At 41.9% G+C, this 12968-nt stretch overlaps 1 protein-coding gene across 2 annotated transcripts in view; it reads right to left on the reverse strand.

The window, feature by feature from the left end:
* KIT (KIT proto-oncogene, receptor tyrosine kinase) overlaps positions 1–12968 on the reverse strand; it is a 77792-nt gene that overhangs the window by 6762 nt on the left and 58062 nt on the right. The window contains exons 8-17 of one of the 2 annotated variants that reach the window (XM_053922926.2): positions 9651–9765; positions 7892–8085; positions 6617–6723; positions 6396–6522; positions 6019–6123; positions 5822–5932; positions 4501–4651; positions 2536–2627; positions 1878–2005; positions 706–828 (exon numbers count right to left, since the gene is read on the reverse strand). In XM_053922926.2, the coding sequence (XP_053778901.1) occupies positions 706–828; positions 1878–2005; positions 2536–2627; positions 4501–4651; positions 5822–5932; positions 6019–6123; positions 6396–6522; positions 6617–6723; positions 7892–8085; positions 9651–9765 (1253 nt within the window). The remainder of the gene's footprint in view (positions 1–705; positions 829–1877; positions 2006–2535; positions 2628–4500; positions 4652–5821; positions 5933–6018; positions 6124–6395; positions 6523–6616; positions 6724–7891; positions 8086–9650; positions 9766–12968) is intronic. The other variant, XM_024573740.4, reaches the window with a different exon arrangement.

Below are 12968 nucleotides of genomic sequence, written 5' to 3' on the forward strand. Positions count from 1 at the left end.
GGAAAACTGATGTAGAAGACTATGTATACAGGGCTACCTGACTTCCCATGTTAATGGGATGCTGTTCTGGAAATCGTGGGCTCTATCAACCTCTGCAAACTTGTGTCATCACAGACAAACATCACTGAAATATACTGCAGCTCCTCAAATGTGAAGACATTGCATTATAATGCCAAGGGCTGGTGATACAATGAAAATTGGCAAGGAAATAAAGCACTTTAGAATAAAATCACTATGTTCTATAAACCAATTATAACTTATGAACTGATTCAATAAGCTCTCTATTGATTATAAGATCCAACATTCTCTATACCTAATTGCGAACATTATCTTAGATTTTAAATCTTTTTCACATGGCATGTCAATCTCAAAATAAAATTCTCCTGCTGTGACCTTCAGGTTCACATTTGTTTCACTGGAGCAAAATCGAGTTCATTGCTATTCGCCGGCTATAATGAAAACTAAGGCTATTTCTGTTTCCTTCACATGCCCCATAATTACACAATTAGAATTAGGAATTCTATTATCAGAGTGTGAGTTGTAGGAATGTTCGGCATAGCATGCAAATTTTGCTGAAGTACACTTAATTTGACTGCTAAAGTGCATGGTATCTCAAAGGTAGGATTTGCATTATGAGAATCATAAACAACAATTCTTATGAAAACTTGAAACTAAAATCCTTCACTGGACTGTCAAGGTACTCACGTTTCCTTTGACCACATAATTAGAGTCATTCTTGATGTCTCTGGCTAGACCAAAATCACAAATCTTTGTAATTCGACCATGAGTAAGGAGGATATTTCTGGCTGCTAAGTCTCTGTGAATACACTGTATCAGAAGAGAGGGGGAGGGGAAAGACATTTAGATTTATTTTAAACCTTTAAAGGGTGAAAACTATGTTTAATGCTACAGTGCTGCTTGTGTTATACAAATCCAATACTTCTGCTTTACATTTCAATTATTTTGTGCACCAAAAATAAGTATCTAAATTATGCCTTGAATGATGCTCAAAATTTGTGTTTCACATCGTTAGGACCTTAATTACTATAATCACTTCCCAAAACCAACTTGAATAAATGCTTTCTTGGGACTGCTTTCATTCATAGGAAAATACATCAAATAGTCCTATCCTATTTTTTTACACCAAAACCTCATTTTTTGCATGCTTCTCTGTGAATGTCCTTTTATAGAATTTCTAAAAGGTCTTTGTAACTTCAACCTGACACCTCCCGAGGACACAGGGAAGAGGCTCTTTATTTCAGCCATCCTATATCCTCTGCTAGTATGTAATTGTTTGGAAATGTCACCACTGACACATCAGAGTCGGATCCGTGACCTTATCCTACTCTGTTCATCCCACTTCCTCAGGAATTCCTCTCGCCCTTCCAGAGACCATGTTCCGTGTTTTGGTTCCATCATCTCTTCCCATCCTCACTCTCTTCCCAAGTGTTTATTATTCTCTCTGATCCCTTCTTCCCCCAACACTTTATAAACCATACATGCAATACTAGCAGTCTGATTTCAAGAAAACCCAAGTATATGCCTCCCCAAGCACTGCAGCTACATGAGGTGCCCTTTCCTTTCGCTGATAAGATAATTACTATTTTCTAACAGCTTCTGTATCCTAAAAGCCAAAAGGTTTAAATGAATTCATTGCATATAAAAGTATTCATAGAAAGCTCATTTAGACAGGATTACACTTTAAAGCTTATACATGAGAACAGGAATTCCAAAGAGACAGCAGTTGGAACATGAAGAAACTAAATTTCCTCTGCTTTTGGTTACCGCACTTCAAAATGACACTCTGCATTCTAACTATGGCTCTGAAATGCTTCGTGTAGGGAAAAAAGATTCATCTTCAAATCACTCCCACTTACGTTCTTCGAGGCCAGGAAGGCCATGCCCTTTGCCACCTGGTAAGAAAAGCTCAACAAGTCCTCCAGGTCCAGGGCCAACTCGTCATCTTCCATGATGGCAGGAGTCACATCTCTTTCTATGTAGGAGCCTGTTGAGAGGAGAAGGATTTTGTTATCAATTAACACCTGAAAGGTGAGGAAAACAAAAGACAGTGAGTGACATCAATAAGACCAAAAGCTGGTAGTGAACGAACTGATGTGAACTTGCAGGCCAATGACCTCCCCCAGTGTTGAGGACAGGTAGATGTTGACTCATAAAGTAATAGTCACAGTCCTGGAGTAGGTTATAAAACCTTTACAGGAGAAGGATGGTGGATTCATACAACAACCTCCTATTTTTGATACGCAAAATATGTACTCGAAATAATCTGATATGCAAAATACATATTTGATATGCATATATTTTCATAGATGCAATAAGATGCTTAGATACGATAACCCATGCTTTGACACTAAACACCCCCTGGTACCCCTTACCTGTCACCCACCACTATTGGCATTGCCACTGGACCGCACTACAAAGGAGGACTGGCCACTACCGGGGATGGTGTTATATTCCACGGTGGAATGAGAAATCCTCTGTAAATAAAGTGGATTTTATCACTTGGCGGGTACCCACCTATTCTTGCTGATCTCCTTTTGTCTGCCTTGGTCGGTACAACATAAGAAACTCCAGGCTTCATGTCCATGTACTCATTAGTGCTGTCACTACTGCGAGAGAGAAAACATGCATCAGTCATGATTGAATAAAATGGGAAACGGGGGAGCACCCAGGGGGCGAGCTCTATCTCCCCCTCCCTTTTTACATAATAGGCTGATTTTATTCAAAGAAAATATCACCAAGTTTGAATGAAGAAAATCTTCTTCAGTCAGAGATGAATTTTTAACATTCAACCTGAGGGTCCCATCCCCAAGAATGAGATGGGTTTTTTTGTGTTCAATCATACACGAGACTCGGGTTAGAAATGTTCCCTCTCTGGACACTGGAGATTTAATAGAAAACAGAGCCCCAAAGCATTATCCCATATAACTTCAAACTCTCTGAATTAGCCCCAAGAGACAAGATGAGAGACAAAGAACCAGAGTTTCTGAGATGTGTGTGTTATGGGGGAGCAGACAGAGATCATTAACATACAGCAACTGATGGGAGATGCTTTAAAAAAAACAAGTTTGGTTCAGATGAACACCAATAATTTGGATGATTTTCTGAACCATCTGGACCTCTTGAATCTGCAACATTTGGCTGGAGAGTCTTCAAGATTTCTAGTACTTCCTGCTTGTGATTAGCATAGAAACACCATGACAACTATCTCCTTCAGAGTGTGTGGATGGTTCCAATCCCATATGGGATCCCAAAGCACAAAGAACTCCACACAGGACTGAACAATTTAGGCCATTATTTCAGAGAGTTAAAAAATACGTATGAGACCAAGGCTTTAGAAATAAGGCAAAGTGGCTCATTTATTCACATAAAGAGCACGGGCTGTGGAGAAACTAACAAAAGCTGGTTGGTACTGTGTTTTACTACTGCTTGACAACACTCAAGTTTACTGGATTAAAAAAAATTTTTAAAGCGTCACCTGGGGTTTCAAACTTTAGCCAGAGGCACAAAAAAGGCCTTTAAGAGGTAACTGCCCATCAGTGATACTTACTGAGGTTTCCTTAAGGGCCTGGAGTTAAAAGATTAGGAGACCAAGTCTTGCCATCTCAAACTGTTGGGAACACAGTGAATAAAAAGAAGAGAAAAAACCCACCACACAACTATAAAAATATAAAGTACAAGGGACGGGGCACGAGAGGTATGATTTCTGCTGGGCTGAGTGAATCTGCTTTGGTGGTGGATCTTAACAACATTTGGAAACAAGAGACAAGGCATGGCAGAGAAGATTTCTATTCTAGTTGTAAACCACACTAATTCTCCTTAAAGGAACTTGAAGCTCTTTACACATCATTTAAATTCAGAATGCTATCAGTGATGAAAGAGATTAAAAATAAGGTGCAGAATTTCTTTAAATGTGCTACAGTAGTTATGCCTTTTTATAGCATAATGAGGTTTTTTTAAAGGTAAAGTACATAGAAATAATTTAGAGGTAGATGGCGAGAAACCTACATGCAGAGCTATGTTCAGAGCTTTCTGCCATTCTGTTAAAAGTTTTAAAGGAATTTATTGTGACAACTTGACAAGCTTTTGCATTTTCCACGTACACAGTGTCTCACTGTAAAGACGCACATAGCACCAGGCTCCACAGTATAATGGAATGACACGCAGGAGCAGAACCATGATAAGGGAAACAGGTATCCAGTTCATTCAGGTGGACAGAACAAATGCTTAGGGAAAAACTAAGGATGCATTTAAAAAAAATCGGCAAAAATCTAAGTTTAACACTACCTGAATCTTTAAAAATACTATTTGAACTCTGTAAACTGTTCATCACAGCTTAAATGATTTAAATGATTTAATAATTCTGATTTTGCACCTCAAAGTACCTCAGTTCATTTTTTGAAAGAATCAGTCTTGATTGCAAACCCTTATGACCCCAGAACTGCCTGTCAACAGCTGACTATGGATGTAAATCAGACTTACCAGGAAGGCTCCTTTGAATGCAGAAGGTTCTTATACAGTGCTGCTTCTGTGTGATCTTCTTGCTTTGAGCAAATAAATGAATCACGTTTTCTCCTCAAAAAATTCAAAAGATCACCATAGCAACAATATTCTGTAATGACCAGGGTGGGCCCTACAAGCATATGGGAAAAGGTTAGAAAGAGTGGAGGTATACAGACAAATCCTGCCTCCCATAAAAATGCCCCAGGGTGATCCAGGCCAGCAGCATTCAGTTTCAAGGGATACGCCTACTGAGTACCAACGCAGTCCTATCTATTAACACTGCTTATCAAAAAGCAGCATTATGGGGATAAAACCAAGCACGCAAGCCCCCTTTTACCTAAATTTCTGAGTGGTTAGGGGTCAGGTGTGACTGCTGGTTATACCATTATCAAACTTCCTACATGAATCCTTTGATTCACTTCTGCTCACACAGAGTGGGGCTCACACCCTCTCGGTAATATTATTATGGAAATGAGGGCACGTGCAACAGGAAAGCCAACCGCATGGAAAAGCTGGCTGAGACCCTTTAGAAGGTGGGAGAACCTGAAATGACAGGGCATCACCTGTGTTCTGAGCACTAAGCGAAACGTTTTCTCGGTGCTGTGAATGCCTAAAACTGCAGCTCTGAAGTTAACAGGCACCTAATTAACTTGGGCAGAAATTTCTCATGAACTATTCATGATGTGGTGAAGCGACATTTATGGGGACTGTTTTAAGAAATTATATAAAGTTGTCAACTTGACCGCGGAGCTCTCCAGATCTCAGGGAACAGCTCCTTTCACACAGCGTTGTTCCTTTAGACCAAAACGAAATCCCTGATGGGAGGCTCGACGGATGCTTCAGGATTAGAAAGTTATTTTTAACAAAAGTGAAGTGTTTGCCTCATTTGGTGTATATTTGAGAGCTGGGAGGCTTAAAGGCCTACTTTTAATTATGGTATGCAAATGCCTTTAACCCTTTAGAGCCTAAATATAACCCAGCAAAATATAAAGCCTGCAAGATAAAAAGAAAAGTTTTCTGGGCAGATAAGGTATTCTCGAGATATTCGAGAGGTCAGTGTTGTTGATGAGACGTGCAGCACAGTAACTAAGGTATGTCCTGGGCCGTCCCAACACGTGATGATAAAACTAAAATATTCAGTCTTCAGAATAATAATTGGAGTGGGGTGGGGGGAGGGGACCTAGCAAGACTAGGTAACAATGACCTGGGTAAAAATCTTGCAAGGAAGCTATTAGTTGAGCACTGACAAAATCATCTCAGAATTTCCCCCCTTTTGATAATTTTTTGGTCGTGGCTTTACCTCCAATGGTGCATGCTCCGAGAAGATTCACAATATTCATGTGATTACCGAGGTAACTCAAGACTTTGAGTTCAGACATTAGGGCTTCTCGTTCTGTTAAGTGGGCACTTGCTAAAATTAGAAACACCTTATGTTAGCAAACAAATTTGGGGGGCAAACTCGATGTGGAGCACATGCAGCAGCCCGCAGAAACTCACGTTTGAGCATCTTCACGGCAACAGTCATGGCCGCGTCCGACTTAATTAAGCCATAAGCAGTGGCCTCAACAACCTTCCCGAAGGCACCAGCCCCCAGGGTTTTCCCTGCAGAAGAAAAAGAACAGAGTGGGTGGCGCTGCAGGGACCAAAGGACCACCTGTGTAATTTTAACACCAACAAAGGAATTAAAGACAAATTTGTCTAGACACATTTCCCTATAATGAGCTTTATGCCAAATCTAACAAAGATGGCGACATTTCATAGAAAACATTTACTGTTCCAGGTGGAATAAAACAGAGGAAGCTATTGGGGTTCCCTAAACTCATTGTTACATGTGCATAAGAAGGTTCCTTGGAAAGCCCCCACTTCGTACTGACCAAAACTCAGCCTGTTTCTGGGAAACTCCCATTTGTGATCATAAGGAAGTTGCGTTGGGTCTATGTAAACATAATTGTTCCCATTTATCTCCTCGACAACCTTCCACTGTACTTCGTACATGGGTTTCTGGTGGGGGGAGAAAGGGAAAGACGTATTATCTTTTGATGATCAATGTTTCAATCACGAGAGTGCTCAGAGCAGAGAACAAATAAATGGTTACCTGTAAGTATTTGTAGGTAAGAATCATCACAATAATGCACATCATACCGGCCGCAATCACAAAACCAATCAGCAAAGGCGTGAAGAGGGTGTGGGAATGGATTTGTTCTGAAACGAAAGAGGAACGTGGAATCACAACCCATCAGCAGGACTGGGTCTTCAGTACAACCACCTAACCCCAAACCACCCGCCTCCCGCCTTACAGCCCACAGCAGCATTCACAGCCGTGCGCACCTCAGCTGCGCGCCTTGGTTAGGATCTTAGTCTTGTTATTGAAAGGAATCTTTTAAAATAAATTTGACCCAGATCCTATGGAAGAGAGCGTGAGATGTCCGTACCACAAAAATAATTTTATGCTGTTTGTCCATGAAAAGCAACATCTGAATGAACTTTGCACTTCAATCAAATTCCTTCCTTGGACAACTTTTAAGAAATTTTCTTTATGGATGATTTCTATTTTCTTCTCTATGCTTTCCTGCACTTTCCTAATTTTTTTGCATTGAGCATGAATCTCTTCCACAACTGAGAAAAACATTTTTAAAGTGTTCTTTTTATTGCCCCATCTGAAAAAAAACCTATGATGAAGAACAATGTAAGATTCTTCCCCTCATTACTCAAAAACTGAGAATACCCCACTTTTGGCACTCGTCTTTGCCAACTCAGGAAAAATGAAAACTGAGCCCTAAGAATGTAGGTGCTCAGCTCTTTGTCTTCTAATGTCATAGCAATTCATCAACGTGTCCACAAGGATCATTTAACTTCTGTTAGGAGAGCTAGTCACTCATGAATCAAATTTTCAAGATGTTAAAGAAATAGCTCACTAACACGACTTCATAAAAAGCGGTGTCAATTTTCTGATATAGTGTCTGGCAATGTGTTGAAATAACTGTCTTTAAATGGAATTTAAAATTTTAAATTGCCCTAATTCTGTTTCTGTTTGGATATAAAGTAAATATACCCCCCTATTTTCCTTCTCTACTCCTTTTTAATAAAAACAATGGGAAATATACAGTTCATTACATATATACATGTGCATGCATGCATACATACATATGTGGACACACACATGTAAAATATACATATACCACATGGCCAAAATTACCACATACACTTTATTAACGGACTAGTAGAGAATGAAAGTGAGTTTGATGACAGTACAGTGCAATGTAGATATTACCAGAAACGACATGGCCAATGATGGGATGGACTTAAAATCATGACTGATATGGAAGCAGAGCCTAAGCATCCCCTTAAATTGGATTAAAAAGAAATATACCTTTGCTGTTACCTTTAAATGCAAAGTTTAAAAAGGCAGAACTCTTGCCCACATCATTGTAAGCCCTACACTCGACCGTGCCGTTGAGCTTGAATGCACTGTAATCGATGGAACTTTGAACCACTAGTTTTCCAAAAGGCAACACGGAAGAGTTCTGTATCTGCACGTCCACCGGCCCGACGGGAACGGAACATCTAGGGGGAAAGCAAACGACAGCCCGGACTTACTCCAGGAAAATCCACCCCTCAAACACCCTGGGTTCATAATTGGACATTTCCCTTCACAACCAAGGGCGTCTGACAACAAAGGATCACTTCTGTGGTCTGGGGAGTGGGAAAGCACCGTGGGAAAGAAGACGGAGGTGTCGCTTTGGAGTAAGGTGTGGGTTTGAATCCTGACTCAAACACCTATCCTGTTCACTTCTGACAAGCCATTTCAAAATCACCAAGACTCAGTTCCCATAGCTGTGAGGTTGATACAAGACCCATCTTGGACAGTGAAATGGTTAGGAATGACTTAAATATCCTTAGATAAACTAATAGTGGAAGGATGTATGAAGGGTTGAAAAGGAAAAGCATGGGGGAAGAAAGCATTGTCTCAACAAGGATGACCACAGGCGACCCCCAAGAGCCCAGCAGTGAGGACCCCACAACTGGAGGTTCCCTGGAGGCAAGTACAGGTTGTCCTGCCAGGGTGCACTCCAGGTAGCAAAGACCATGTAGGGACAGACCCTGATGACTCTATTTAAATTATCCCTCCCCTGCCTACCTTGGTTGTGTATTTCATCTTTCGTCCATCTGTACCCATCAGAATTACGAACTGACAAAGCTGGGACTCAGGTGCGTCTCATTTACTAGACCAGTGTCTGGCATACAGTTGGCACTCCATAAATATTTGTTGAATGGCTGACTGTAATTACTGGGTTGCTCACTGTGAGCAGACCTGCCAGGGGTCTTGAATCATTCCTATTATTCCCCAAAGAAAACATTCTACTAACACTCAGCTGAAAACAACAATCCTAGGTAACCTCTTCCAACTTGTGGTGATAAAAAGGTCTATTCAATGAAAAATAAAATTTCTACTATTATCCTGACTATTCTATTGTGATGTTACACTGAGCTTTTAAAGCCTGAGCATAAAATACCATTCGACAGATAAAAACAGCAACGTTGACCCCGTTTTCATCTTCAGGTAATACGAGAGGACAATTTAAGGCTTAAGTGTGGATTCTCAGGGAGAGGAAGCACAGTGCCAGATGCGCACTGCTCAGGGGCTGGGCACCTAATCAAGGAGAAAACCATCTTAAAATTCGTAGCTTACAAACAGCAGATGCACGCTATAACTGCACGATCATTACTTTTTGGTAACTTGGCAATTAACTTCTGAGGTAATATTTTACGTGATAACTACAGCCACATTTCCCACACACATTACCTCCTGTGTACAGAATGGAAATCTAATTACTCTGCCCCGGAAAATTGCTTTATCTACCTGCGGGCTAGAAATTGCATGATAAATCCAAAAAGATAACCACCAAAATAGAGAAGTCATCTCAGTAATCATTTTTCAGCAAACAAAATTAATGTCTACCAAGAAAAATATAGCAATTATGCTGTCTCAAAAGCCACGTGGACAGAAAAATAATAATAATCTAAACGAAGCTTTTGGGGGAAAAAAGTCTGAAAACACAGTTGCAATGCAGCTGTGTTGCAGTCCTCCCCTTCTGCACGTTAAGTGGTAACTGGAGTCATTGTCTCACCTCTGCTCAGATCCTGGACAGAAATACCAGTCTATGGTGGGCTCCGGGAACCCTGCCGCCACGCACTGGAGCATGCCATTCACCAGCCCCTCCAGGGTCAAGATTTCTGGTTTTGCTGCAAGAAAAGAAAAGTAGCCACATGTCAGACTGCTGGGGAGCCTCACTGAGATCCACTCCATTCTTTCAGAGTCCTTAGAACCTTCTCGAGGCTGAAGAAGACCCCAAGGGAACATGTTATTCAAGGGGAGAATCTGAACCCCGAGTGGAAGGTACAGGGAGGGGGTTGTGAGGGTCAGGCCAGGAAAGGCAGGCACAGTGGGAGGTGCCCAGCCACAGCACCGGCTGTCCACCCTGCAGACATGGGGGTCTCCGAGAGCTCCCTGTTCCGGAGACGGCAGGAGCAGAGAGCACAGGGCCACCTGGCGGGATTTCTGTTTTCAGTGAGCGGGAATCTGAAAGACTGCTTCTAATCGAGACATTAGAGCTCCAAATTATTTGAAAGGTGAAAATTCTGTTGAAAGGACTCCTGACATCAGGATTTCAGGTTGTTGTGGGGACTGGAATGGGTGAATACAGGAAGAAAGACCCCCCCCTCAAGAACTCCCCCATTTTGTTTTTTGGAAGGAGAGCTGAAAGGTGGTACAGATAAATAGCTGAATCACCCTATTCACAGAAAACCCCAAACATAAGAACAAAATACAATATGGGCTTTTAACTCCAAATTTTTATTTCAAATGCAAAATACAGACAGAAAATTAGAGGAGGAAACCAGCCTAAGAGTTTTATTCATACATATTATCTAAACCCAAGTACAATCACCAAAAAAGTAAATTATATCAGCAGGAAGGCTCTAATTTGACATTTCTGTGTAACTACAATAATCAAAGGATATTCAATCAAGGGTGCCCGAAAGCACTGAAAATTCCTGAGATTATTTCGAAAGTGGAAGGAAATGAAGTTATGTTCAGTTGTCCTATTAGTAATATATTTGAAGGATTTTAACCCTTTGAAAAGGAGTAAAATAAACTGTAAATGATGATGTGTTCACCCAGGATCTTTGGTGCAACATCGAGGGCACAGCCCGGGCACAGGACAAGGAGGCCACGTGCGTGGGCAACAGACCGCACACAGGCCCCAGGCCTCACCGGTTCTGCGGCTCCGTCAGGTCTCCTCGCGTGTAAAATGAGATCGGTGACAGTACCTGTTTCATGGGGATGGTGTGAGAATTCAATGAGATGGAGCACGAGAGTGAGTCGCAGAAATGAATGAAACACTATGAATGATTTCCAGAAATGAAACGATTGTTAATGACTCGGTCAGTCTTTCCTGTGCAGAGTGCCGACCCTCCTTGGTTAATCAAGTCTGCTACCAAGAGTCTGCTACCACTCTAAATATTCTCTTCCATAAACTAAAAATTGCTTCTCTAAGATAGTGTGAAAATGTGTATGTGTTTTAATCTGATAAACTGGGAATTTGACATCAGTTATATTGCAACTAATAGGAAAACTGTATGTGGTGAGAAGGACAGACTGACAGATTAGAAGCCGAGGAAGTTTATTCTCTCAGAGGTAGGTAACATTGATAAATGACATCTTTGTAGAACAACCTCTCAGCACCTCACCTCCTTACAGGCAAACAGCTTGGCAGGGACCAGAGTGTCCACATGCATGGCACACCCACCTGTCACTCAACCTGGCTCCACTGATGGGTTGGCCATTTGGCTAATACACACGAAAGAGCGACACTCCAAAGCAGTCTCAAGGTAGGGCCATCCTTGAGAGTTTGGACCCAATGCCAGCTTTCACAAATAGAGCAAGAAAACGAGCCATCGTCTTGCAAAGGCATCCATCTGGCAAGCTTCATTTAATTATAATGGGCAACTGTGTGACTGAACTGGAAAGTAGGACACAACACACAAAAACTGGAACTTTCAGAGAGTGCTGTTTGCTGGAGACTGCAGGCGCCATGCGGTAGGCCTCTCTGGACTCAATTCAAGGGTCACCTCCTTTTCCCAGCCGCCCTCAACTCTCCGAAGACAAGGTGGTTGATCCCCGCTTCCTACTCCCACTGCACTTTAGAGCACCTGACACTCATACAATACCCTGGTCCACCTCCTGCACCAGACTGTCTGTTCTCAGGGCACGGACCACGTCGTACTGGTTGTACGTCTGACCCCTAGCAAAGCCTGACCTGCGTGGGACACACAGCAAAAGCTGTTGAATGATTACGTCTCCCCCACAGGAACAAGTCCCTCGGGTTCCAAAGGAATTCAATGAGAGTCACAAGAAGGGACCTGGAAAAACAGCCCAATGGAGACTTCCCTGTGCAGGGGCACTATTTCCACTATTTTTGCAAAGGTGGAAATCCACGCACATACCTGCACGTGTGAATTCTTTTTAATGCCCAGATTAATGTTGAAAGGGGAAGCTTATACCAAATAGACAGCAAAGAAAACTAGATAAGACTCAGATGGGAATGAGTTCATAAGACAGATTTCCTGATACCACCATTCCTTTTGTCACTCATTCTTCCTAATGCCACATGATGAATTTCAGTGTAACTGACTCAATAGGGAAAAAAGGGCTAAAAGCATACCTTCAGACGTTAATAATGGCTATTGCTGGGGAATAGGGTTATGGATAGATTCTATTTTATTCTTTTGTTTTTTAAAAATTATTTTTTAAAAAAGTTTTGTTTACAATGAACATGTAGCTAATAATGAACCTATAAAATATTTTTTAATTACAAAAATTGGAACAGTTCAAAATTATATAATCAATCACATTTAACTCTGGTTATAAGCGCTCCAAGCCTTGCAGCACAATACCTGGCAGCAGTTGCACTCGGCCGGGGCTGGCGGGCCGTGTGGTCTGGCTGGCCTACTTGCTCCTGTGTGCCGGTTAATTAGGCAGATTTTTCAGCGACTGTCCCAGTCATCACCTGAAGCTAGCGGAGCAGCTTTTGTTCTATTGGGTCTTCAGTTGGTCAACCAGGCCCAGAAAGTCCTCTACCTTCAGTGTGCAATTAAAAGTCCTAAGAGGTCAAAATGCAGACTCCTGGGCTCCACCAAAGAGATTTAGTAGGTTAAGGATCTGACCTAGTGATGGGCTTTAAAAAAAAAAACCTTTTAGTCCTGGCTGGTGTGGCTCAGTGGACTGAGCACTGGCCTGTGAACCAAAGGGCCGCCAATTCAATTCCCAGTCAGGGCACATGCCTGGGTTGTGGGCCAAGTCCCCAGTAGGGGGCATGCAAGAGGCAACCACAAACTGATGCTTATCTCCCTCTCTTTCTCCTTCCCTTCCCCTCTCTCTAAAAATA

This window comes from Desmodus rotundus, chromosome 4 (assembly GCF_022682495.2).
Source record: "Desmodus rotundus isolate HL8 chromosome 4, HLdesRot8A.1, whole genome shotgun sequence".
Taxonomy (NCBI): domain Eukaryota; kingdom Metazoa; phylum Chordata; class Mammalia; order Chiroptera; family Phyllostomidae; genus Desmodus; species Desmodus rotundus.